General features: G+C 43.1%; 1 protein-coding gene across 1 annotated transcript; it reads left to right on the plus strand.

Annotated features, from left to right (window-relative positions):
* Positions 1 to 15,558: 15,558 nt before the first annotated feature.
* On the plus strand, positions 15,559 to 24,608 carry LOC145417530 (uncharacterized). The gene is made up of 2 exons (XM_080286240.1): positions 15,559 to 15,570; positions 23,901 to 24,608. Exons 1-2 carry the CDS (start codon positions 15,559 to 15,561, stop codon positions 24,606 to 24,608), a joined length of 720 nt encoding a protein of 239 aa, XP_080142366.1.
* The last annotated feature ends 2,659 nt before the right edge of the window (positions 24,609 to 27,267 follow it).

Consider the following 27,267-nt stretch of genomic DNA (forward strand, 5'->3'; position numbering starts at 1 on the left):
ATAGATTTATTTATTTATATATTTATATTACAGAAAATGATGAGAGGAAGGAAAGAAAATCATACATCTGATTACAAGTGTTCTCCATAAAGAAAAAAATGAAAAAGAAAATGTAGCATTTGGATTTGAAATGTTGTAGGTCGAAGTTTGGGGGAAACTAATCTGGGAAATCGAGTTCCAAAGAGATGCAGTTCAGGGAATAGAGGAATTCTGAGAGGAAAAAGCTCCGCAATATGGCAGTGTGACAGTCCAGTCATAAGCGCTACCAGATACCCGCATAGCACGAAGGAAGGTGTGGAGAGGTGGCACAAAGGATGCAACTTCGTCTGAGCATTTGCCATAAAAGTATCTGTAAAATAATGCAAGGGAGGTAACATTCCGTCGTATTTGTAGAGGTGGTAGTTCTTCATAATGGTTGGGTTAGTAATTATTCTTATAACTTTGATCTGAATTTTGCCTGGCTGTTTTAGTGCAACCATTCCACATCCACTCCACAAGGTTGTCGTTATTGCAGCTGAGGGCGCATGTGACTCGTAAATTACTGCTATCTGCTCTCAGTGAAAAAGTCACGGATTCTGTACAATAATCTAAGTTTCTTTGAGGAAGTTTCAGCAAGTGATCTAATGAAAGAGGTCCAGCTGAGGTACTATTAAACCGAAACACTGAGAATTTCAATACTTTTCGAAACAGGAATATTGGTTGCACCAAAGGTATTATAGGAATCAGGCTATATGTCTAGTAGTAAAGTGAATATATCTTTTCTAGCATTAAATGAGACAACATTATTTTGTCCCGATTCGGGAGTTACAGTTAGGTTAGAGATATCAAACTGTCAATGCGTGATTAGGTATAAAGGAACGGTGAAGCCTGGACTCATCTGTAAATGAGTAATCGGGATTATGGGTGACAGATCATTAATATCAATCTGTCTGTCAATATCTATATCCATCTACAGGGTGGTCCAGATAAAACTGACACTTTTTAAAAACTTGTAATTCCCAGAAAAATTAAGTTTCTTTTCTTTTTCAGGTGGGGCATACTGTAGAGTGAATGCTACAAGTTTAATCTGACAACAAGGTGGACAGCGAAAAACAGTTTTCAGTTCAGCAGCGCATCAAAATCGTCACTGAAGAGAAGCATGTCCAAGAAACCGGGACTGTTCTCAGTCCGTTCGCTGATAATCTGGCAAAAATCTTAACGTTCGTTCTTGTTGGCTTGGCTTTGAGCCTGAAGAATCTGCACTTGGTATGGAAACAGTTTCAGGTCACTATGAATGATTCTCATCAAAGAACTCCTGGAAGTCCTCACTTCCTGTAACAGTCGTCTGGTGGACATCCGTGGTGACCGTTCCAGAGGAGTCCTAACGTCCTGAACATGTGCTGGTGTTCTGGCAGGCAAATGTGCACCACTGTGGGTCTTGTTGTTAGCCACACTACCAGTGTCTCTGAACTTCTGTATCACGCTTTCGATAGTGTTGCGATGTGGGATTTTTCTCCCTGGAAATTCACGACACAACTTTCTCTGGGTGAGAACAACTGATTTTGTTGCGAAGTACAATTCAGTAATTTTGATGCGTTGCTGAACTGAAAACTGTTTCTCAACGTCCGTCTTGCTGTCAGATTAAACTGACATCACTCTATGCTCCATCTGAAAAAGAAAAGACACTTAATTTTTCTGGAAAGTACAAGATTTAAATAGCGTCAGTTTTTTCTGGACCACCTTGTATATCTATCTGTCTATCTATCTATTTATCTACCTATATGTATATCTATATCAATATCCTACCTACCGATCTATATATATATATATATATATATATATATATATGTGTGTGTGTGTGTGTGTGTGTGTGTGTGTGTGTGTGTGTGTGTGTGTTTACTGTATTATAGTTCCTATGTCTCTTTCGTAGTTTACATTATGAAGCTGAATATTACGCACAGTGCAGCAGGGTTTTCCATTTTACTGCCAATGTTTAGCACTCTGCATTTACTAATACTGAAATGTATCTGCTATGGTAAGGCCTAATTATAGAGATAATCAAGATATTTCTGAATCGCCTGTCTTTTCGTAGGCATGTCCACTCTGTTGCCCATTACTGGCCGGAGTTGCTGGACTTGGTACTTCACAGGAAAAGTTAGCGTACCGCCCTTCACCTACCAGCTCATAGTCGCCATGCTTACAGGTCCAACAAACCAAGACAGGCTTCCCAGTAGCGATTAAAGTTGTCGTGAAGGTAAAACGGATTAGTCGTGGCCGAGGCTAAAATGTTCATAACTTTTTAAATATGCCTAACACCGTCATCTATGAAGGACACTGGTCACTAATGGGTTATATTTGATGGGAAGAAAAAAAAATCCATATCGATTACCACTTCAGGGGAGGAGGAAGGAAGGTAGATAGGTATGCAGGTAAAGAGGCAAGGTGATAAGCAAGTTGGAAATCAGGCATACTCGCTGGACTTGGAAAAAGGGCAGAGGGAGGTTGGGACGGAGGGAGAGGAGGGAGAGGATCATATGAGGGACTGATAAATGACACTGTCCTTTTCAGCATGATTATATATTATTTCACTTTATTCCTGCTACCTCCAGACGATTTCATTAAGCTTAGGAAAGGCTTCTCATTCCGAAGGAGTTAATGAAGGCTATATTTAAACCCTCCAGATCAAAAAGATGGTCCTATTCAGAACAAAATCGCTTGGGGGTAACAAGAATCAAATTATAAAGCTATAATCGTAGTAAAGAGGTTGTCTTCTAGTACTGGTGGTGGTGGTTGTAGTTCCAGGTTCATCTGAATGTGAACCCAGGGAGCAGCAGACTAATATTGTTCTTCTCCAGCAGTTCATCTTCCTTTTGTATAACGAGGCAATGGAGTCTCCCGCTTCTATCAGTGCTACCGCATGAAGACGGTCTTCACCAGCACCTTAAATTGTGGAATATATTATAATAAGAAGAAATAATATGATATCTGCAAAGTTTTCTTTAATACTCCTAATGCTTTATTAACCCTCTCATGATCAGGACAACTTCACTTTTCCAATCTAAACAGTGCTAGACGATGTTATTCAGCTGAGTCTGAGTCATAGGAGCCTGAGTGTGTTAGTCCCTTTAGTCCAAGAACGTCATTTCATTGTATTTTTGCTGCCACCAAACGATTTTTATTTAGCTCAGGGGAGGGTTCTGGTGGTGATACGGGTCAGAAACATTAATCACAAATCCATTCGCTTCGAAGACAGCCTTCCATAGATGAACAAATTCACTTGGTAGTTGTAGGGCTGAAATAAGTAATACTACTCATTTTCATTGTAATTCTTCTTAACTTCAGCCGATTTTATTCACCACAGGTTAGAGTTTTCCAACTAGTGGGGTTACATACGTCCCTCATTAACTTCTTGATCCTTCCACAGCTGAGCAAAATCCGGCGGTAGTAAGAAAAAATGAAAATACGTCGCCGCACTGAAGGCACTATGGATATTAATCCCATCACTACGATGATGATGTACTGTATTTCCGATTTACTCTCGCTGCCTCAAGGCGACTTCATTCAGCTGAAGAAAAGTCCCTGCAGAGTGAAAGGAGTAATGGAGACTGTACCTGGCACCTCCAGCTCACTGTCCCTCCTATGTTGAACAAAATTATCTAGAAATAGAAAGCGCTCAGAGAGCGCGTACCTCCGCCAATGCCTTTGCCATTATAAAGGATTCGGATCCGGATCCAGATCCGCCCCCAATTTTAATCAGTTCTTTCTAGGTCCATGTCCCATCTTCCACAAATTTTCATTGAAATTCATTGAAAACTTTTGGAGATATTGTGCAGGATACGCCGGATCCGTTCCCGATCCGGCCCAAAATTTAACCATTTCTTCCTTGGCCCATGGTCCACCCTTCCACAAAATTTCATCAAAATCCGTTCATATCTTTTTGAGTGATCCTGCTAACACAGACAGACAGACAAACAATCCAACGCGGGGTAAAACATAACGTCCTCGGCGGAGGTAACAAGTAGAGTAAAAGAAAAAAAAAAAAATACGACAATGAACTGAAAGGGTCACACGGAACTTTTACCTTGTTGAGGTTCAATAATTATAGGTTACAGGAAAAATGGCAATATCTCTGGTCTGGTTGTGGCGGAAAAATGTCAAAGATGAAATAAAATCATAGGGATGCCAGTAACTGCTGACTCTCTGGCAGCAGTTGGTGCACTTGGGTATTCACACACGCTGACGCTTGACGATTTGGTTCAGAGGATTCACTGTCTCAAGTAACCCTTTCTCTGCTATTACTATACCTCGGTATTTTATCTAGGCTTGCACCAGATAATTTTGTTCACTGTAGGGAAATCGAAGCAGTCCACGGCTTAAAGGAGTGCCAGTTGGATGACAATGATGGCGGTGAGGTACTCCATGATTTCTCAGCTTATGCTACATACCAGCAGACCATCTTTAATGTCAATAAGATCCAGTATCAGCCCTCTCATGATAGGAAAAACTCTAATACTCTATTAAGGCTACTAATATAGGATTATATTCATCTAATGGTGATCACAGGAGTCTGACAGTGTCAACAGAACGTCCGCACACTGAATACCAGCAGAGTCCAGAGCTTTAAACAGTCTAGCGAAAATGACAGTTTCATCCATGTAGACATATCTGTGACACCTGTCCTTCATGCTTGGAGCGTGGGGACTCCTTCACTACTGCAGGACATTCCCGAGGAAGTTAAATTGTATGTTGGTAACAAAGCCGATGGCGTCCCTGTAGTGAAAGGTTCTTCCTTGAATTAAATCGTTTGATCACAACCAGAATACATTAAAGACGGAATCATACTTAAGGGGTTAAGATTAATGGGAGAAGGAACATAAAGTAAATCCGCTAAGAGTGTCCAGAGGTATTACTTTCCACTTAAGGATATTAAAGTCTGTCCCTGATCCCTCCGACATACCAATACTAATAAGAGAGGCTACGATAGGGTACGCTTTCTCATCACTCCATCCTCAGTATAGACATTGATATTAGTCTTTGGATTACGTACCACAAATTCGAAATCCGGCAGTTGCACGAAATAAATGGCATTTTCTCTTAACGTCTTTACTGTGAGAAGGCTCCCCTATTTTTAATCAGGTCAACTGGCGATGACGAGAGTAAATGAAATAACTGCACTTGAGGTGTTAATGGCCTCAGCGAATACTGGGTGATTGGGAAGCTTTAAAAATGCTCTTAAAATCCCTGTATATTTCTTTCTATCGCCATTAATCCATATATTCAGCGACGTCACACACACACACACACACACACACACACACACACACACACACACACACACACACACACACACACACACACACACACACACACACACACACACATACACACACACACACACACACTAATCCCATTACTCAAATATGATATACCTCTCATTTAACAGAACAGACGGTGGTCATCTGTTTTCGAGTAGTGGCATCACCGGTATTCAGCTCAACCTATTCATTCGTCACCGAAATTCAGATCTTGAGAAAGCGTGAATAACTTTATGGATTATTAACCCTTTTAACTGGTGGAATGTCATCAGCTGAAACAATACTCTGACATTTGCCGAAATAAAATACCTTGGTGAGTTAACACCATGAAAACGAACTAAGGCACAAACAGAAAGACAAGGCGGCAGAAGGATTGACAGATAAACAGACTACCAAACCCAGCCAAACATAAACACATTAACAGTCACAGCCACACCTATACCAAAAGCATAACTACACCTAACGCTCTCTCTCTCTCTCTCTCTCTCTCGTGTGTGTGTGTGTGTGTGTGTGTGTGTGTGTGTGTAACGCTGCAGGCCATCCTGCTTCAGGAGTCTTTCGTGTGTGTGTGTTTGTGTGTGTGTGTGTGTGTGTGTGTGTGTGTGTGTGTGTGTAACGCTGCAGGCCATCCTGCTTCAGGAGTCTTTCGTGTGTGTGTGTGTGTGTGTGTGTGTGTGTGTGTAACGTCGCAGGTCATCCTGTTTGCGGAGCTTGGTGGTAGGGTGAATAGGTTGATAGGTAGATGAGTGAGGGGTTGGTGGGTGAGGGAGTGGGTGGACTGACATTGTAGGCAGTGTGGCTAGGATGAGCTAGGAGGGTGGGCGAATGTGTAGGGTGGCGGAGTGGACGGGATGGGTGAGGTGGGTTGAATGGGTGGTGGGTGGGCAGAGTGGATAGGTGGATCTTTTGGTTGGGAAGGCTGGAAAGGTGAGTGGGCAGGACAGGTGAATGAGACGGGCAAGTTAGAAGGTTGAGTCGATGAGTGTCTTCTCGGGCATCATGGCAGGAGACGGGCTTATGTTGCTAGTTTACACTCATAATCTCTCTTTATCGTGCCGAAAACTTAAAGCCTATGTCCCACTGTCAGGAACTTTCCCTACGCCACGATCTTCATGTCTTCATGTGTCGCAGCATGTCGTCATGAGTAACGTGGCGTGACTTAGCGATGACGTAGCTCTGACGTGGAGAACTTGGTCATTCTTCGCCGTCTTGGCGCGCTTCGACAATTTTTGGAATGTTCAAAAATTGTCGGGGTGGGCGCCGACAAGGAGGAGGACGTGACATGTCTTGACGGTAACGTAATCTCCATAGCTATGACTCAGCGAGTTTTAGCGTGTCTTAGCTTGTCGTAGGTTGTCGTAGCTTGTTGTTAGGTGTGACTTGACGTGTCGAACCAATAACTTGGAGATCGGATCCCGAAGACCCGCTACGACACGCGAAGTTATACCTACGACAGACAAAGTTATACCTAACACACGCTACGACAACTTACGACTCGCTACGTGGCGGTGTCTTGGCGTGAAGTGGAGTCAAAGTGACCGTTATTTTTAAACTGAGGGATGATCGTAGTGTGTCGTCAGGATAACGTGACGCTTCCATAGGGTGTCGTGGGATGTCGTAACAATGTCTTTTGTGTGTCTTAGCACGATAACGTGACTGTGTCGCGAAATGGCCGTTTAGGCCTACCGTTTGAAGTATGCTCGTGGCATTTCACCAAGATCATACCTCGTGGGTAAGATCGTGGCGATCAAGGCCGTTCTCGAAGATGAACTTGAGTATGGGACACGGGCCTTATTGACGCCACCACCCATTATTTGTACTTGGGAAATGGGTTATGTTTTTAATGGGTGTGATAAAGGCTAGGGTGATGTCTCTGCGGACTTTTCTGGGGTGTGTGTATAAATCGTTTGTAATGTTTCATGTGTTTTTCTGTGTATCTTGTAATACGTGTGTGTGTGTGTGTGTGTGTGTGTGTGTGTGTGTGTGTGTGTGTGTGTGTGTGTGTGTGTGTGTGTGCTATATTTAATATATGCTTGTGTTCCTGTGCGTCCTGTGTGTATTCTGCTGTTATCTGTTGTTTTATTTGGATGTTTTTATTAATATATGTGTGTTGTGCAGGGCCTGTTAAGTAAAAATGCCGTATTTATAGGGCCAAAGTCAAGATCATTGGGTCAGATAAGAGCATCTGCCTTACAATACGGGCAATGGTCAATGTCATAAGGTCAAATAGGTATTTCTGCCGTACAGCTGGAGTCAAAAGTCAAGGACACAGGGTCACAGAGTTATATGTATTATGGCCAAGAAGAAAAAAAATAAATTCTGAATGTCCTCCTATTCCTTAGCTGTCGCATTATTCTAGAGGTAGAAAAAAAAAGATCTATTTTATGGGTTAACATTTAGAGGTTACAAGAACAAAATCCAAACTTCTGCTTTGGTTATGAAAAAATTAAAGGAATCCTAGAATTATGAAAGATGAGGCAAACGCAATGCCACTGGTGCCTATCTGGTGGGCAGGGCTGTGACGTAGCCCCTAAACTATAAGGAGATTTGGCTACATGTCAGTAGGCCAACCCTTATACCAGTATTTGTGACATTCTTGATGCCTCTCATGATTTTATTTACCTTAGGAGAGACACGTCATAGTTTTTGGTTACATATCGACAAACTGAATATAACTGTCAGAAAATAGTATAAACGTTTTTAAAAATACGTTATCGAACTGAAGAAGTAAAGACTATGTCCTCATACACAGTACAGTATCTTCACTTTAGGTCTTTGAACATGTTCACTTACAGGGACTTCATCTCCGGTGACAGATAATGCTTGACAGATATCATGTTATGAGCAAATGGACTCGTTCAGCACGAGAGGGGATTCCTAATGCAATTTATTCGATTTTAATGTGATTTTTTTTTTTTATGTGTCCGACTCTGGGCATAGGCTTCACAGCCTGCTATCAAGGCCCAGCAGTCCTCCTACATACCATACACCTCTACATGTCACCACTTCTGCTCTAACACCCACCGTCCATATTGAATACATGCTAGGGCTGTCTCATACAGGACTGGTGTATTGGTATTAGCGGGGGTATTTTTACGACATGTCGGCGGGTCTTCTGGTAGATCAGTAAAGCCTGATTTAATGAAATTCAAATCCTTAAACTGTTCCCTGCCCCAGCCGGGATTTGAACCTGGGTCCGTTAGGACCGCACGCCACCTCTCTACCGGTTGAGCCACCGCCTCAGAAAAAACCTTAAGTTGCATATATTCTTTCGGTCACAGCCAGATTGTAATGATAAAGACAAAGCTGAACATAAAAGGTTATAGACGAAAAAGACAAGGTGAAATTGACATGCGTCAGTCCAGGCAGTGTATCAGGTAACGAGGGAAAGTGTAATTTTGTCTCCTTGATCCTTCTGTTAGACCAGAAGCAATATGAGAGGGTACGGTACGGTACGTTTTCTCCTAAGTACGCTTTTCTCTCCAACCTCAATACGGGTACATAAATCAATATTTCATAGTGGATAACAATGCACCAGTCAGAGTCACTGTTCTTGAATGAACTCTCCGCCTTTTTCACTTAGTCTCTCCGAGGCGTCCCCTATTCATGATCAGGCAGATCGGCGGTAACAAGAGCAAAATAAATAGTAGGTAAATGAATGAATGAATATATAAATAAATAAACACAACACCATCGTACTGAAGGCATTAAGAGTGTATTCAGTATAGCTGGGAAGTTCTGCAATTCGCTATAATAATCTCTCACCACTATTATACTTTAAGGATACCGAGACGTCATGCAGCACGCGCACACACACACACACACACACACACACACACACACACACACACACACACACACACACACACACACACACACACACACACACACACACAACTCCAATCCCCAATCCCTCCCCTTGACCCACTTTCCATTCATCCCCTCGTCATTAACATGCAATAAAAACATCAAACTGAAAGGACCCGACCAGTCTCATTATTCAGTTCATCAATCTAGTTATCTGTCACTCCGGCAGTCTATTCGTCTACCTATCTATCTTTGTCTATCAGTCTGTCTACTTTTCTATCTATCCATCTCTCTATCTATCTATGTACAGTCGGAACCAAATTTCGCTTACCATTCTATTACGTTTATTTCACACTTCGGGCACGTCCGCCACTTTTCTTCCTGAGACGTCACATCAGAGATCACTGGTGCGAAGAGAAACCATACCAAGATATTCTCAGCTTTGCAATATTAGTCAGCATAGGGAAGTGAGATATTTAACCAACGAAATATCACACGAACTTATATAATCGCCTGACTGTTTGAATCTACCTTCCAGTCTACAATATGTGCTAGGGGAAAATATTAAATCAAGAGACGTAAAATGCACAGAAACAAAACAGCAATTGGGATGGGGGAAGAGTCAGAGTTCTATGCTCATTATTACATTCCACACTTTACTCGCGAAACGTTTATAGCTGGTGGAGTGAAGTTCTTTACACGGGAAAAATCATCCAATATACAGTAGTACCATTATGTCTGGAATCGAACCCGGGACTATCAGATGAGGGTCAGGCAGCATACCACTACACCAAGACCACATAGTTAACTCCTATTGTCACAGTCTTGTAATCAATGTCACTCCGTCCCCTACGACGCTCACCTGAGAGTCCATGGTTCGACTGCCGGCATAATGGTAAGGTACTGGATGATTTTTCCTGTGTAAAAAACAGGTTTCTCTCTTCATTCTGACTTGCCGTAAGTGCTTGGGATAGATTAAAAGCATCTACTTGCCCGAGTGCCAGGAGGTTATCTCATCCAATTCAGGGTCACAGTGGGGGCGGAGGGACATCGGTTACAAGATTGTGACAATGTGAGATGACCTTTAACCTGGTCGTGGTGTAGTGGTATGCTGCCTGGCTCTCGCCTGAGAGTCCAAGGTTCGATTCCAGGCATAATAGTATTATACTGAATGGGTATAGAACTGAATCTCCTCCCATCACAATTACTCTCTTGTTTCTATACTTTTTACATCTCTTATTTTTGTACTTTTTTCATCCCTACATATTAACATTAATTTTAGAACAATTTTTTTTTTTCTGGTATATGACCTTTTTGTGGAGGCTAACAGTACATATGGACTACTATCTCTTAAAACCGTCTCCGGCTACACCCCCTGGGCGCCAACCCCCTCCTACCTTTTCCCACCAGGCATCTGTTACTACCGTGACAAAATTTCCCTCTTGGACCTATTTTCCCCATGGGCCCGGTTTCCCAAGAAGACATACTTCCCCCCCCCCGTGAGCCTAGTTTCCCCTACTGTAGACTTTTCCCCTTGAACCTGTTCTCCCCATGGACCCATTTTTCCCAGTGCACCTGTTTTCCTCACTGACATGTTTTCCCCCATGACCTGTTTTCTCTTATGGACCTATTTTCCCCTTGCATCTATTTTTCCCTTTGGATCTATTTTCTCCCATGGATGTATTTTTCTTATAAGTACCTATTATCCCCCATGAATCTATTTTTCCCCCATGAACCCATTTTTCCCATGGACCTATTTTTCCTACGGATCCATTTTCCATCCTGCATCAATGTTCCACCACGGATCTCTTTTTTCCCTCCACTGGTCTTACGTGGAATTGGGCCACACGAATCCCTGGGGCTATCCCTTAGGGTATCTGAAAAGACGTCCGAGTGCCATAGGATGTTCTTTGGCTGTGACGGCATACTGTGGCTCGAATGTTGGTCTAAATGTGCAGGAAACATCCCTGGTTGTTACGAAGCGTTCTGGTGCTCGCGTATGACTTCTGGTTTTGAAGTTATGACTGGTAAAAAAAAAAAAAGAAAGAAAGAAGGAAGAAAGGAAGGAAGGAAAGAAGACCTCGACCTTAATTCGCGACTCGTACGAAGGTTAGCGGGACTGCGAGTAGCTTTGCACTCAGACAGCGAAAGTCTCTAGTCAGTCTGCATAACGCTGGTCTTCACAAGCGTTTTAGTGTACGGCCGGGCCATGTACTGTACGTGACGTCATTGGAATCTGGGCCATCCCTACACAGAAAATATTAATGCTAAGCGCTTATTGATGTATCTTATCCCTCCATCTGTCTGTTTATCTAGTTAGATATGCACGTAAATATCTACCTCTTTACTTGCCCGTTCCTATCTGTCAATAGATTCGTGTCCACTTATACATACATACATACGTACATACACACACACACAATATATATATATATATATATATATATATATATATATACGGTATATATTTAAACTCTGTTCATCAATCGCTCGGTCTACCTGTCAATCAGCCTGTCTATCTCTATGAAGTATCTATCTATCTACAAACCTGTCTGTCCATGGTACTTTCATCTCAGCTATCCACGGTATCAATCAGTCTATTTATGTCTGCATACCTGTTCATCAATCTATCTACTGTATTGTCAAACTCCAATTTCCAGCGGTTATCCAGGGTGGCTGCGACCACAACGCCTCCAAGCCTCTTCACCACCACTCCCTCCCACAGTGCAAGCCACCCTCCTTCATGCACTCCTCCGCCTTATCCTTCCACTTTGTTCTCGCTCTTCCTTTCCACCGTCTTCCTTTACGTATACCACAGTCATTTTATTCATCATAACTTTCTTATTCATATTCTTCACATGTTTAATTTTCATTTTCATCACATCACCGTCACTTACAGTCATACTAATCGTATTATATACATATTCATTTTATCCTTTTCTCTTCTATCATCACATAAACGTCTTCACTTTCATCATGTATTCATCCTCATTACTTCATTTTCACAGTCAACACATTCATCTTCATTCTCATTCAGCACTTATTCACATTCAACCTGTTTCTAATTCTTCACGTGTTCATCTGCATTTATCAGTCATTATCATTATCATTACATACTCTCAAATTCATCACTTTTTCAGTCTCATTTTCGAATTTATCCATCACATTCATTATCACTCACTTTCGGACACTCATATTTATTCACCATCAAATTCTCAACATACACCCACCTGCACTTATTCTTTTTTACTCTTCATCGCGTTCATTTTTGTTCACATACTATCCTTCAATTTTTCACTCGTTCATTATCTTCTTCACCTTCACTTTACCACTCTCACTTTCACTACCAAATCATCTCCTCCCATGAATCTCTCTAGGCTGAATAAAATTGTCTGGACCTAGCATGAACAGATTACAAGAGTTGCCCCGATCGGTACCAGTGCTGATGGTTCCAGTATTATCGTACTCTAGTTCCCTCTCTCTCTCTCTCTCTCTCTCTCTCGCATGACCACCCTCACTCTCGCTTTCGTCCCATACTTACCTTCCTCACACACTCATTTTCACTGTCACTCATCAGACCTTCACATTCTCACTCTCTCCCTATTCGGCATCACCTTCACTATTTCATGTTTGAAGGAGCTCAGCATTCTCACTTTACGTTCACACACATATGCTTTCTTCATCATTAGGGGAAGGCTGTGGCTGAATCGGTAGAGAGGCGGCCTGCAGTCCTAATGGACCCAAGATCGAATCCCGGCTGGGGCAGGGAACAGTTTAAGGTTTTGTATTTCCTGAAAGCAGATTTTCCTGATCTACCAGATGACCCGCCGACATGTCGTAAAAATACCCCCGCGAATACCAATACACCAGTCCTGTATGAGACAGCCCTAGCATGTATTCAATATGGATGGTCGGTGTTAGCGCCGAAGTGGTGACGTTTGGAGGTGGAGGAGGACTACTGGGCCTTGGAATAGGTCACAGTCCCCAAGAAACAGGCCCTGAAGCCTTGGCCCAGAGTCGAACACGCAAAAAAATTAAAAAAATCTTATCCTTACTCACTCCATCCCACACTATCAGGGACTCATTCCTCTCACTCAGTCACTCAACGCACTCACACAGCACACGCACTCTATTTTAATACATGAGGTGCAATTCATTCATCCATAACTTTTGTAGTTTGCATAATAACAGACATTTATAGACAAGTACATACATACACACATACAGGAAGACACACACACACACACACACACACACACACACACACACACACACACACACACACACTCTCTCTCTCTCTCTCTCTCTCTCTCAATTCAAGAGGATCATTAGGCCCGTTGCTGTTTTCTCTCCTTTCTATTTCTTTGCACTCTCAGATAGACTGTTTGCTCGTGTCGATATGTCTCTCCGTCTGCCTGTCTATCTATCTATTTATCTGCCTGTTTTTATGTATGTCTGTCTCTCAATTTATCTCACCATCTTCATTAATTTGTCTGTCTGTCTGTGCACCTATTCAGTACTAGGAAGATGAAAGAAGGGAAGGTGGGAAGAAAGAGAAGTAGGTAAGTATTGATGGAAGGAAAAGATGGATGGATGGATAGATTGACGGATGGATGGACGGAAAGATGGAAGCAAGCTAGCAAGGTAAGGAAGGATAGGGAGGAAGGAAGCAAGGAAGGAATGAAACGAGGAAGGATGGGAGGAAGGAAGCAAGGAAGGAATGAAACGAGGAAGAAAGGAAGGAGAGAATGCAGCAAGGAAGCAAGGAAAGGATGGAAGACAGGAAGGAAGGAAGGAAGGAAGGAAGAAAAGGAAGAAAACGAAAAAATGGAGAAGGAATGAGAAAGCAAAACAGAAACAGGGAGATAGACAGGGAGAAGAGAAAGCGAAAGGAAAGTACACATAAAACACTTGAACACACACACACACACACACACACACACACACACACACACACAAGAGCAACATCCTCGAGAAAGAAGATACAAGAGAAAGCTGGAAAAACGAGAAGAAAAAATACATAAAAGAAAAGAATGGGAAAGTGAAATAACGTGATGGAGTGGAAGGAAATTGGTGGGTGGTATAACAGAGGGTTGAACTGATAGGGAAAGTGCCTTGATTAAAACGCGCTGGTAATGACGTAATGCTTTACATATTATAAGTAAGTCTGAATTTATTATTATTATTATTATTATTATTATTATTGCTACTACTACTACTACTACTACTAGTAGTAGTACTACTACTACTACTACTGCTACTACTACTACTACTATTACTCTTACAACTACTACTACTGTTACAATAAGAACAACTATTACTACTATCGCTACTGCTGCTATTATTCTAATCATTATCATCATCATCATTATTAGCAAACGGATAATACCAAAAATAATGTTGTTGTTTCTTCCCTAATACTTGCCATTACCAACAATTAGTTAATTCTCTCTCTCTGTCAGTGATCAATGACTTCCTAGAGTGGAGTAGATTTGCCGTTCTTCATAATATAATTTATAAGTACATCTCGCTCTGATAGTATTACTTTTACTTTACTCTCCTCCTCCTCCTTTTCCTCCTCCTCCTTATTATTATTATTATTATTATTATTATTATTATTATCATCATCATCATCATCTCAATCATCGTTAATATTATTATCGTCCCCTTAACATCATCACCATCAACATCATTACCAACATCTTTCCCTTCGTGAACTTACTGCCATCACCACCACCGTTCTCATCCCATAACATCACCACCACCACCACCACCACCTCGACCATCACCTAAACGACAATCAATTAAAAATCAACCCGTGGAAAGGGAAGCACCTACTGTAGAGCGACAGGCAGGCATTCTTGCTGGCAATCAGGTTAAACATGAAAGGAAACCAACTCAAAAACAAGAGAATATGAGAGGCAGTGTTAGAGAGAAACAAAAAACTGGAAACCTCTAATAACGACGACCACAAAAAGAAAAATAAAATGAAAGCAAGAGTGAACTGGTTTGGATAAGTAGGCGGAGCTTGGAAGGGAAAAGGGGTGTGGCTTTGGTGCATAGTGGGGAAGTTCTGCTAAAGTTTTCTAAGCCATGTATTTCTATATTTTCTTTGTAAACTAGGTATCAGTCAGTCAGCCTGGGTGTTTATCTTTCAAGACAGGTGTTTCATTAATCGATCTCGGTGATTTGTCTGTCGATTTGGCCTTACAGTTAATGCAAAAGAGGATGTGAAAGAAAATGGGCATATTATGGACACAGTTGCTTCGAGACGGGGCGTGGCTTAGTTTTTTCTTTCTCCTCTCCCCCCCCCCTCTCTCTCTCTCCGGGTGACATCTGACCGACAAAAACTAGAGCGGGTGGTAGAGAGAGAGAAAGAGAGCGAGAGAGAGAGCCAGTTGTGTGTATATAAGAGGTAGGGGGGTTGGCAGAACTTCATATCACCTTTTACCTCACAATGAAGCTCTTGGTGAGTTCCTCCGTTTTCTGTTGAGATCAACGCCTAAGGGGATGGGGATCTTGTGCAAGTGTATGTGGGTGACTGAAGTGATAGTTCGTGAAGGTGTGGTTAGTGTGGGTGGTTAGTGTTTGTGAAGTGCTGTGGGGATTGTAAGTACCTTATTCGATTTCTGTGAGGGAGGTTGAAGGCATCTAAGGGGGAATCTTGCTTAAATATACATGGGGGAAGGTGGACTGTTTGTAGGGATATGGTTGCGTGGGTGCTTAGTTGAGGAGGTAAGTAGTGTCTAGGGATATTATCGGTGTCTTGCTAGTGTGGCTGGTTTGATGTATGGTTTAATCTAGTAATTTAAGTTGACAGTGTATGTGGCCAGAGATATTAGTAGACTCATGTTTGCTGTTTGACATATACCATCGTAGGTGTAGGAACCTCAGTGAATACCCATAATGGACGATTCTTTTCTTTTTGGCGACCAAACAAAGAAAATTCTCTGCTGATGGATGCAACCTGTCCTTGGAAGATTACGATAATTATAATAAGGTACCTGCAACTTGGAGTGGGAAACGGGTCATTAAGGCAGACAATCAATGTTTCCTGTTCAGATTTTGTCTAGAGCACTACATATACCCGTTGATGTTGCATCCAAGTCCCTTGTTAATATTACTGAGTGAACAGGGACAAAGGGGATACAAACTGCACCTAAGAGTCTGGCCGGTCCGAGAATCGAATTCAGATTCTTTCAATTGCGAGTTGAATATGTTAACAGTGCAGAACCGACCTTGGAAATGCTCCCTCTTTGTATTGAGGAAGTGGTATGGTGACTATGTGTTGCAAGCAGCTTCGAGGCACCTACAACAAAAAGGGGGAATATGGAACTGACATCCCCGCTCTGATTCATGTTCGGAAAGATATCAAGAAACCAAGATCTTTTTACTACAAGTGCGCCTGGGAAATAGACTATGGCAACGATGATAATTAGATGTGAAGATAAAAGCATACAGCATCCATTCATATGTCAGGTCCTGGTCAGTATTTCCTCTTACATATCTGGGTTTCCAGCAGGGCACTGTTTAGTGCATTCAGCTCGCAACTGGAAACCGGAGGTCATTTCTCGATCCAGTTAGACTGTGGTCATAGTTTGTTGTCCCCTTATCCCTGTTCACCCACCAGTGTAGTGAGGGACCTGATTCTAACACTGACTATTGCAGGTCGTGTTCTGTGGGCAAACTGAAACTTGAAACAACAATAAACAGCACTGTAGGTTCAGGGTAGTAACCCTAGCGTCTCAAACATGCCAAACCCTCCCTCCATGTTGGGTTTAACTCTTTCAATCCGAGGCCGCATTTAATATTTTATTATTGCTATTTCTGTACGGGGATATTCAATTCAAGAAAGACCATTTGTACTGAACGGATTACTGAAAGCTGTATCTAACCCCTCCATCTCAAATTCGTCGGACGGTAGCAAGAATAAAATTTTAAATACACGTAATCGGAGTGTCGTGGTTAGTCTGCCTAACTGTGGAAGATGAGGCAGATCGAGAACGAGGTGGAGGAAGAAACTGGGAGTGTATATGAGGGAGGGTGGTGTGTCGTGGGAGGAGGCAGGGTCATTACTAAAAGAGTATGAAATGCCTGCAGGATCTCACCGGATCAGACCTCACGGAACAGATAATTAGAGGAGTACATAAATGCAGAAGAAAAACAAGTTCCTTACATCCCTCGCTGTTCTGCTGACATGTGCTGAGAGAAATATCATCATCATCATCATCATGACTGTCACAATCATCACCACCATCACTATCATCACCAACATCACCACCAGACATCATCAATTCGTTTGAGAATAAAGCTTCGAACTGGATGGGTTAGTCACAGCCTTAGCCAAATAAAATTATCTGGTAGTGTCAAGAATAAACCATATAAAGATTTCACCGTACTCAAGGGGTTAATCTTTTTGAGGGAGATGAATCCGAAGAGAGCGTCCCGGTGTCACTTCTTTCTTGTTGTGGCTACGAGGTTACTTGAATTTCAAACTATGTTCGGAGGAGTCGTTGCATTCCAACACTAGCAATCCCTTCAGTAAGAGATGCCTTTCCTAAATTGAAGGAAACTGACAGACGGTAGCATGATTAAAGAAACCATTCGTCACCGTACAGAAGAGATCCATAACGACTTTCCATCACGTGTACTACAAGATGTAATTCCTAACCTACAGTACTTACAGTCGCCTGACTGTAGCACCAATAAAGCCAAAATACGTCCACTTGCTGAAGAGGCCTCCTGGCTAATTAAAATGGCCTAGAGAAGGTGACGATCTAATGATATAATAATTGACCATCGACCGAAAGAACGCAAGATCGATCCCTGCCCGGAGCAAAATATATTTCAAAAGGGACTGCTGGACATAAGGGAAAGGACTGTCTGGTCTGTGGTTATTGTCTTGTACAAACAAACAATAAATATAGATAAATAAGTCAATAAATAAGATGAAATAAAATACAAGAGGTAGCTGTTGAGGGGATAAGGCAGAGGCTCTTCCGTTGCCATCCAGTTTAGCCGCACACAACAACAGTCAGGGAATGGCTACATCCCTACTGGTCAGTGATCTTGCATTGGACCAGTCTCGCCTCCTCCTGCCAGGCGTGAAGCAGGAGGGAAAGGCGTTTGTAATAAAATAAATATGAGTGCAGCGTGGGTGAGACAGCATAAAGTCAATGGCCGCAGAATGGCTGGCCGTAGAGTCTGAAAGTATTACCTGGCCTGGCCTACCACGCAATCATGACGCTTACAAAATGATCAGTAATCAGTGTAAGATTAATGCGCACTGTTCTGACCTTTAATCCCTTTCACTACCAGGGGTCCCTCCTAAGACTGATAAAACTGCCGTCTGGAGGTATTGAGAGTAAGATATAATAAACATCATTGTGCTGAAGGGATATACCTTTCAGCCCGAGGTTGTCTTTCCTAAGGTTAATCGTCTGGTGTTGGCCAGGATGCCGCATAAGAGACAGCATCGTACTGAATGAGTCAATGGAACATTTCGAACCCTCCATTACCAAGATGTGTCTCGGCTGAAGTAAACCGCAGAGAAGGAAATCCCCCCAGTTTCTGACGATATTTTGTGAAGCACGTGGCGAAAATCGAACATGTCTGGCCTCTCTGTACCACTGCTGACATAATATGTTTTCCTAACAACTGTCGACATTTCTGTTTATTCAGCAGCAAAGCTTCCCAAGTAGAGTTAAATCATCTGATGACAATTTTACCAATATGAAAAATACGTCACTCTGGTAAAGAGGTTATGCATGCGGCGGTCAGGGGCAAGTGTGAAGGTGATGCGAGTGTGACGACTCTAATTCAACTCTTTCACTTGTCTGGTTCCGGACGAATGAAGCCAGACTCCTCTCGAACTAATGACATGAGATTAAACCACTCTGATTAAAGTTGATTATATTAACAACATCTCATAACGTCTTGCGACGGTTTTGAGACGGTATAAATAACGTACTCATCGCTGCTATACATACATTGTCTACACGGCTGCTTACAAATGCATTCCTAATCGGAGTAAAAACAAGAAGCCAAATCAAGGCACCAGAGTTCAGGTCAACTATTCTTTAACCATAATAAATAAACGAAAGATAAGAGGAAATGGAGAATCAGTACCGTATGTGAAGAGAAGCGAGGATGAAAGTAGACTCAGATTCCTTTCATTTTTATAAACTCATCTGCATTCAGTCACAGTAAAGATAAAAACAGAACACATTAGGGACCGAAATCTTATCCAACTATTCCTGAGTCAAAACGATTAAGACAAAAAAGAGAACGAGGTGAAAAGAGGGAATGAAGTAGAGCAGCGGCTATAACTTCTTACACATTAATTCCTTGTTAATCAGGATAAAAGTACGGTACTGTAAAGAGACCAATCTAGAGAACCTTCGTTAAACCCAGACATTCGCCTTGCAGATTTCGTAACACCTCTTCCTTAGTGATTTATTTTACATATTACATTTCCATATCCTTTTGTTTGTTATTGATGCAAACTACGGTATGTCCATATTTACACGACATGACCCTACACAGAGGAGAACGTTAAGGTGTAAAATGCAAAATGAACCGATAAAGCAGAGGTACTACAAAGTCTGCCTTGCCACCTACACTACGACCAACAGTCATAAGGGCAAGTGTGAGGGAAGAGGAAAAAAAAAAAATCTCTATTCCTGAGCCATAAAGATTAGGAAAAGTCGGAAAAGAGTGAAAAGAGACAATGGAAATAGAATACATTACCTTAAAGGCATAAAATCATTCCTAATCAGTCAGAATATGGTAAATGAATCAATCTGGGATATCCGAGTCCGACCCATCCAACCCTGAGCTATAAAGGTTACAGAAAATAGATATAGAGGGAAAAATGCAACGGGTAGTGGTGGGGGGGGGGAGGTAAAAGTAGACTAAGCTGTCTCCAATATTTATAGAATCAGCCATCATCAGCCAGATTCAGTTGGGCCAAATTAGGAAACCAGAATCCCGCCCAACAAATCCTGATTCATAAAGATTAGGAAAGAAGGAGTGGGAGATGAAAAAGCGGGGATGAAAGTAGACTAAGCTACCTTGAATGTTTATAGCTTCATCCTAATCAGTCAGAGCAAGATAAATTGAATCAAAAAGGGCATCAGAGTGCAAACAACCAATCCGCAGCCATGAAGGTTGGGGAAAGTAGGAAAGTAGGAGAGGCGAGTGCAAAGGCTGGGTTGTGGGGCAGTCAGACGGGTCCTGATGTAAGTGAATGCGACCACGGGGCATATTCGAGTTTAGTACCCCCTCCCCCCCACCTCCCCACGCCCTCTCTCTCCCTGCCCTCACTCACCAACACACTCTCTCTTGACACCCTTCCAGCTTCCCCCCTCCCCGCTCTCCAGTTCCCCCAATTCATGCCTGGCCTCGACCCGCTCTTTCTCCACCCTGCTTCTCTTTTTCATCCTTTTCTTCCGCACCCTCCTTCCATCCCCACCCTCCCACCCCCACCTCACCACCCAGTTCAAGTCAATTCAGTTGCTGGGCGGAGGCTTTGACTTCACAACAGCGCCTCCTTAACTCGTTACCATCTATTTTTTAATTTTATTGGTTATCCTGGCGTAATTTCTTCAGAATTTCACACCCTTCCCTCCAAATTATGCATAAAGTCTCCCTTTTCCTTTATTCTGTTAGTACTGATGCCTGTCTTCTATCCGGCTACCCCACCCCGCCATCTCCCTCAACATCATCTCAATCTCCTTTCCCCCCTACAGCTCTCTAACCCCATCACACCACCTTCACTCCGCTCTACCCCACCACCCCACCCTACATTCCACCCCATTCTTCCACACCAGTACCTCCCTATCCACCATATTCCCTTTCCTCCACCCTACATTCCACCCGATCCGCCCATGCCACCTACCTCTCTCCTCCCCACCACATTCCCCTGTCCACACCACTGCTATCATCGTTTCACCCTCATCCATCGCTACCCCTCCCTCACTCCACTCATCACATCTACTGGCATTTCATCGCACGCTAGCTTCATTCACCCTCACTCCATCCTGTCTCCCACTCCCTGCCCCTTCCTCACTCTCCACCCTACCTCCATCCCATCCACATCCAACCTCACTCTACCATCACAGCACACTACTCCCCCAGCCCACCCTACCTCCTTCCACGCACCATTCTTCCTGTTTCCTGTTAACCCAGTAGGACAATTGGGGACCTGGGAAGAACATCATCTGGGCCCTAATGATCTTCGTGTAACTGACAGGCATTAATCTAAACATTCCCCTTCCCCTCCGTCCCATCCACTTCCCACTCCATCACTTTCATCTTCTTAAATGATGTAATTACTCGCCAGTTTTGTTTTTATTCCATTCAGCAAAATCACTCCAGTTTCTCTTATTTCATCACAGTTCTCCCCCTCCCCCCCCTCTCTCTCTCTCTCTCTTTCCGCAGCATCATTTCACTTTCCCTTAAATCACCAGTTCTCTCTCTCTCTCTCTCTCTCTCTCTCTCTCTCTCTCTCTAACCTTTCACTACCCTTCCCTTGAGCAACCAGGTAATTCGGCCAGGTAAGAGTGCCATAAAGTTGTAATTAACTCACAGGTAACTTTCCTCTCTCTCTCTCTCTCTCTCTCTCTCTCTCTCTCTCTCTCTCTCATCACACACATTATCCAACTTCTTTTTATGATATACTTAATTTAATCTATTGTGAAGACACTGAAAACAATCATATGTTATCACCAACAGCCCGATAAAGTTTTTCTTACTACATTTCCCATAAAGAAAATTGATCCCAGCTCCCCTCAGCTTCTTTCTCCTTCTTCTTGCCAACGCCCTTCTCCACGGACTCATGCCTTTATTCACTGGCTGACTAGTAAGAAAATTACGATGCATGTACACCAGGACTTGGTATTTCGAGACGCCTTACCCAGATATTTTATTACTGCCTTTAAAACAATTTAAAATGGCAGGCGAGCAGTAACCAGCGAAGGAAGCATAACCACCAGAAACCAAAACAACCATCCCAGTATAGACAGTTGTTTTATTCGGCTTCGTAAATAAGGCGTTTCATAAATATTCTGTCTCTCATTTAATCTGTTAGGGTCTCATCACAAGCGTAGGGGCCCAGGCTGGGCTATTTTTCCCTACATATAAGGTGGGAGAGACCAGTCGTTTGTCCATGCGTGATATTATGTGTGCAATAAACTCCGTCCTCCCCCTTAACTGTAGATTTTATGGCCCTTATCCATTTGATGCGCCACAACTTACTAGACCACCAGGCGCCTAAGGATCATACGACTTGAGGAATTTTAGCTTCTGTCCTGTGTAGTCACCCTTTATGACATGTGGGTATTCCTTCCATCCTCTCTCCAGACAAGGGTTCCACGCAAAGAACTGACTAAAAGCTTTATAAAGACAACACATGTGGGAGGGTGGTTGTGTCTGGATGTCACTTATTGTTTTATATAGACCGATACACAAACACAGCTAATGCAAATCCGGATACACACAGTAAAATATGAACTGACGCTCTAAATCATAGCCAATACAGACTTTCATACACACAAATATAGCCCATACAAACTCTTACTTCATATATATATATACTGACACACACAGCAAAGCTACAGTATAATCTCTAATACACACAAACACAAAGTCTGACACACTTCCATATACTGACTGACACACACAGACACAGTCAATACAACACTTCAGCTTTCACATGTTCTGTTTTCACTACAAATACGTTTTTTTTTTTTTCGGTTTAGGAGAGACTTTTCTAACTGGAGGGGTCAGCTGCAGCCTTCTTGAACACTTCACTGAATAAAATGGTCTTGAGGTAGTAAAAATAAACGAAGCTCATACGACTGAAGGGGTCAGGTTGTTATTATTATTATTATTATATTATTATTATTATTATTATCATCGTCATCATCATCATCATTATTTTTTGCTGTAAAGAAAAGGAGAGGAGAGTGAGAATAGTTCCCATTTTTCTTGCTCCTCCTACAAAAACCAATCATCATGACGCGAAGACAAAGCATCGTAGATTACATTTATTTCTGCAGGAAGCACAAGGAAAGAAGAGCTCAAGATTCTTTCCATGTCTCTTGGTCTTCCTGCAAAAAATAGACCCAAGTTGTGGTAGATGTGTGTTCGTAAATTTGTCTGTGAATTCTTCCCCTGAGCCTGAATGCACAAACAAACTTCTATCTATCTGTCTTTCTATCGGTCTATCTACAATCAGATACCGTATTCCTGAAAGGGGCAGCCACAAACAATTACCCTCCATGTCCCCTTCCACCCCTTTCTCTCATGTATATCTCCACTCCATCCCTCCATCTTAACTTCCGTCTCTCCCTTCCCCTCTCATAAATTCACTTGCGATCAGGTCCTTTCTGTTAACTGAATTTGATTTACAAGAAGAACAGGAGCTGTGGGGAGTTTCTTTGCTCTCGTTTCCTTATCCTTACTTCAGAAACAAGTCTTACGTACGACAGGCAATGGATCGTAATTTTGTATGTGAATCTACGTCCTGGTACTATATTTTGAGAGAGAGATATGTGCAGTGGTTGCAAGAAATGGTAGACTGAGAATAGGCGGAGGTCAAGAAGGGGGGAGGGAAGAAACGAGAGAGGGGTTACTAGAAGAAGTAAAGCAAGTCCATTGTGGAGGGACAAGGTGGTGGCATATATGTAGGTGTTTGAGTATGGCTTGGTTGGAAGAAGAGGGACATGATATCCTAACCTAACCTAACCTGTACCAACTCAACTCAGTCTAACCTAACCATTCTCCTTGTCTCCCCAGCTGGTAGCGTCAGTGCTGGTGGGCGTGGCCTACGGTGCCCCTCAGGGCTACGGCTACAATGCTCCCTCCCCCGGCCCCGGCTACGGTGCTGCTGCCGCCGTCGGAGGCCATGGAGGCTGCTCTAACGGGAAAATACTGAACGTGGACGGCCGCTGTGTCTTACCCAAAGTGACACGCCAGGTTTACGTGTACACCGCACCTTCACAGCCACCAGTCTATGGACCACCCCCTCCAGTGCCCCAGCCTGAAGTGCTGAGCAACATCATCTTCATCCGTACTCCTGAGCCTCACCAGCCTCCTGAGCCAATCGTCGTTGGCCCACCAAGAGTCAACAACGTTGTTTACGTGCTGCACAAGAAACAGCAGCACCAGCAGAAGGTTATCGAGGTTCCCGCCCTAGCACCCAAGGAACCCCAAGTCTACTTCGTGCACTACGGAGATGGCGAGAACCCAGAGCTCCCTGGTGGCATCGATCTGCAGACTGCCCTCAGCTCTGCCGCCAGTGCTGGAGGTCATGTCATCGGTGGCGGTGGTCTGGGTGGTGGCCTTGGTGGTGGTCTGGGTGGCGGCGTCGGCGTTGGTCTGGGTGGTGGCCTCAGTGGTGGTCTGGGTGGTGGTAGCATTGTGGGAGGTGGTTTCGGTGGAGACTTCAGTCTCGAGGATGGCTACCAGGCACCTAAGCCATCCGGTTTGTACTCAGCTCCTTAGCTGACACACACACACACACACACACACACACACACACACACACACACAGCCGTATCCTGTAAAACTGAGGACGCAAAGGTGCAGTCAAATCCCCCAAATCTGCCTTAATATCAGAAAACCTGTGAGATAAGGTGTGGGTAGACTGTACTGAGTTGGCCTCTTCACAGCAAGAGGTCGTTCCAGCTACGAATATCATCAACAGGTGGCAGGAATGAAGTAAAGCAGTCATCACCGTACAACACTGGTTGATGGATATTGATTAAACCCTTTCACTACTTAAAGGGTTGAATGGAAAAATATCCTAACTCCTTCATTCACGACCACAATGCCAAGAAAAGAATTAAAATGCAAGAATTATAAAAAAAAAAGTGTCATCGTACTGAATAGGTGAAAACTGATTACACACGATGCAGAAATGGCCTCCAAATATTTTGACTGCCATATTATACAAACCTGCGGAGGCCATCAGTGACGTCGAAAGGCCACCCCCTACACGATGCGGAGTCAGGCAGACAGACAGACAGAAAAATTTGGGTCTTTGCGTAAACCTTCGCGCACTCAGTTTTCAGAACGGCTGTTAATCTCTATTTATTTTTGTAGGCACGGTCCGATTGGAATGGTCTGTCTGCCTTTCGGCCTGCTCTCATGTGATTTTATAATATAATGAGAAATATATATTACTACTCCCTCCACTGATTATTTTACTTACCTAGTTTATTCATACAGGTGTGACATATTACGCATCCATGTAAGAGTATTTAATCATGATATACGTCTTTAATATATCAACATACTCATATAGGCTAGTATAAAAACACACACACACACACACACACACACACACTGCAGCTACCATTAAGTACATATACTAACATGACGGACGTATTCCCCGACCCACCTCTACATATTCTCTCCCTCTCTCTCTCTCTCTCTCTCTCTCTCTCTCTCTCTCTCTCTCTCTCTCCTAGTAACACCTTATCCCACACACAACAAAATCACCTACATCTGATAACACAGAACACTGCAAAACTACTGCTATCACATTCTTCTAACACACACTCTTCTTTTTTTTTTTTTTGACAACAATACCACGATCATCACATAGTTTACCAACAATGCCACCAACACTAACCTTACTACCAACACCCACATTACCACCATTAGTCCCACACCACCACAAACTTCATTGCCAACACTACCACAACCACTAACCACACTACCAGCACCTATATTACCAACGCCAGCACTACCGCCACCACCACCACCACTACCTTACTACCCACAGCCGTATAAAAAGAACTATGACAACCACTAACCTCACTACCAACACCCTGTTCCTACCAGCTCTCCTATTGCTTCCAATCCATTATTCCTGCTAACAAGCCTACTTTTGCTAAACCATTATTCCTACCAACATCCTCATTCCTACCAACACTCCTGTTCCTCTTAACCTACTCTTCTACCGAAACGCTGTTCATACCAATACCCTGATTTCTTGCACATCCCCTAATCCTACCAGCCCGTCTGCCTACCTGTCCACCATTCTTGCCAGCCCCGTGTTCCTACCAACACCAAGGAAACTCATTCCTACCAACACCAAATAAATTCAGTCCTACCAACACCAAGCCAATTAATTCTCCAAACACTAAATATTTGCATTCCAACCACAGCTAAGTAAATTCATCCCTACCAACAGTCCCTGCCAACATTCCTACCACGATAATTCTCGATCTTATTTATGTCAACTCCAACCAAACTTATTCCTACCAAGTAAAGCTATTTCTCTCAACACTGGATAAAGACCATTCCTACCAATCCACACAACTAAAACATTCCCAGCAATGCAGCTAGTAACTCAAACCAATTTACTCCTTCCAACACCAAACAAATTTATTCCTGACAACACTAATCAACCTCATTCCTACAGTCACCAAAGTAGGTCATTCCAACCAAGAACAAGGTAACCATTTCTACTAACCCTAAATTAAGTCATTCCTACCAACACCAAGTAAGCTCATTCCTACCAACACTAAGTAAGCTCATTCCTACCAGCACCAAGTAAAATCATTCCTAGCAGCATCATGTCGAGTTCACTGCCACCAAAATTGCCCACTACAGCAGCTTTCACTGTCGGTAGAAAGTTGGTCAGAATGTTGGGGTCAGTACGAGTATAGGAGGATGAGAGACCTGGTTACACATATCCTGCTCACATCCAACCACACCCTGCCAAACCACAGACTACGATACCTTACCCCCACATCCCTACCACACCTTGTTATGTCCTAGCCATATCCTCATTCTGCCACCCTCACACCCTGCCAATTCCACACACCACCACACCCACACCCTGCCACACTCATATACTACCACATCCACACCATGACACATCCTCATCCCAATAGATTCAAACCCTACAACATCTTCACCTACAACTTCCACATTCCCATCACATCCTGCCGCATCCGCACTCACACCCTGCCACACCTGCAACACTCACACCTACACCCAACCACTTCTCGCCATTGTATACACATCCTACCGCACCACAGCCTCTACACTACCACACCCTACCAAACACTCACCCAAACCCTGTTCCACCCTGACACTCTTTCACCAGATCCTGTCAAACCCTCAACCAAACCCTGCTACACCCTGCCAC

This window comes from Coenobita brevimanus, chromosome 110 (genome assembly GCF_032717465.1).
Source record: "Coenobita brevimanus isolate Jiangsu-jjx chromosome 110, ASM3271746v2, whole genome shotgun sequence".
NCBI lineage: Eukaryota > Metazoa > Arthropoda > Malacostraca > Decapoda > Coenobitidae > Coenobita > Coenobita brevimanus.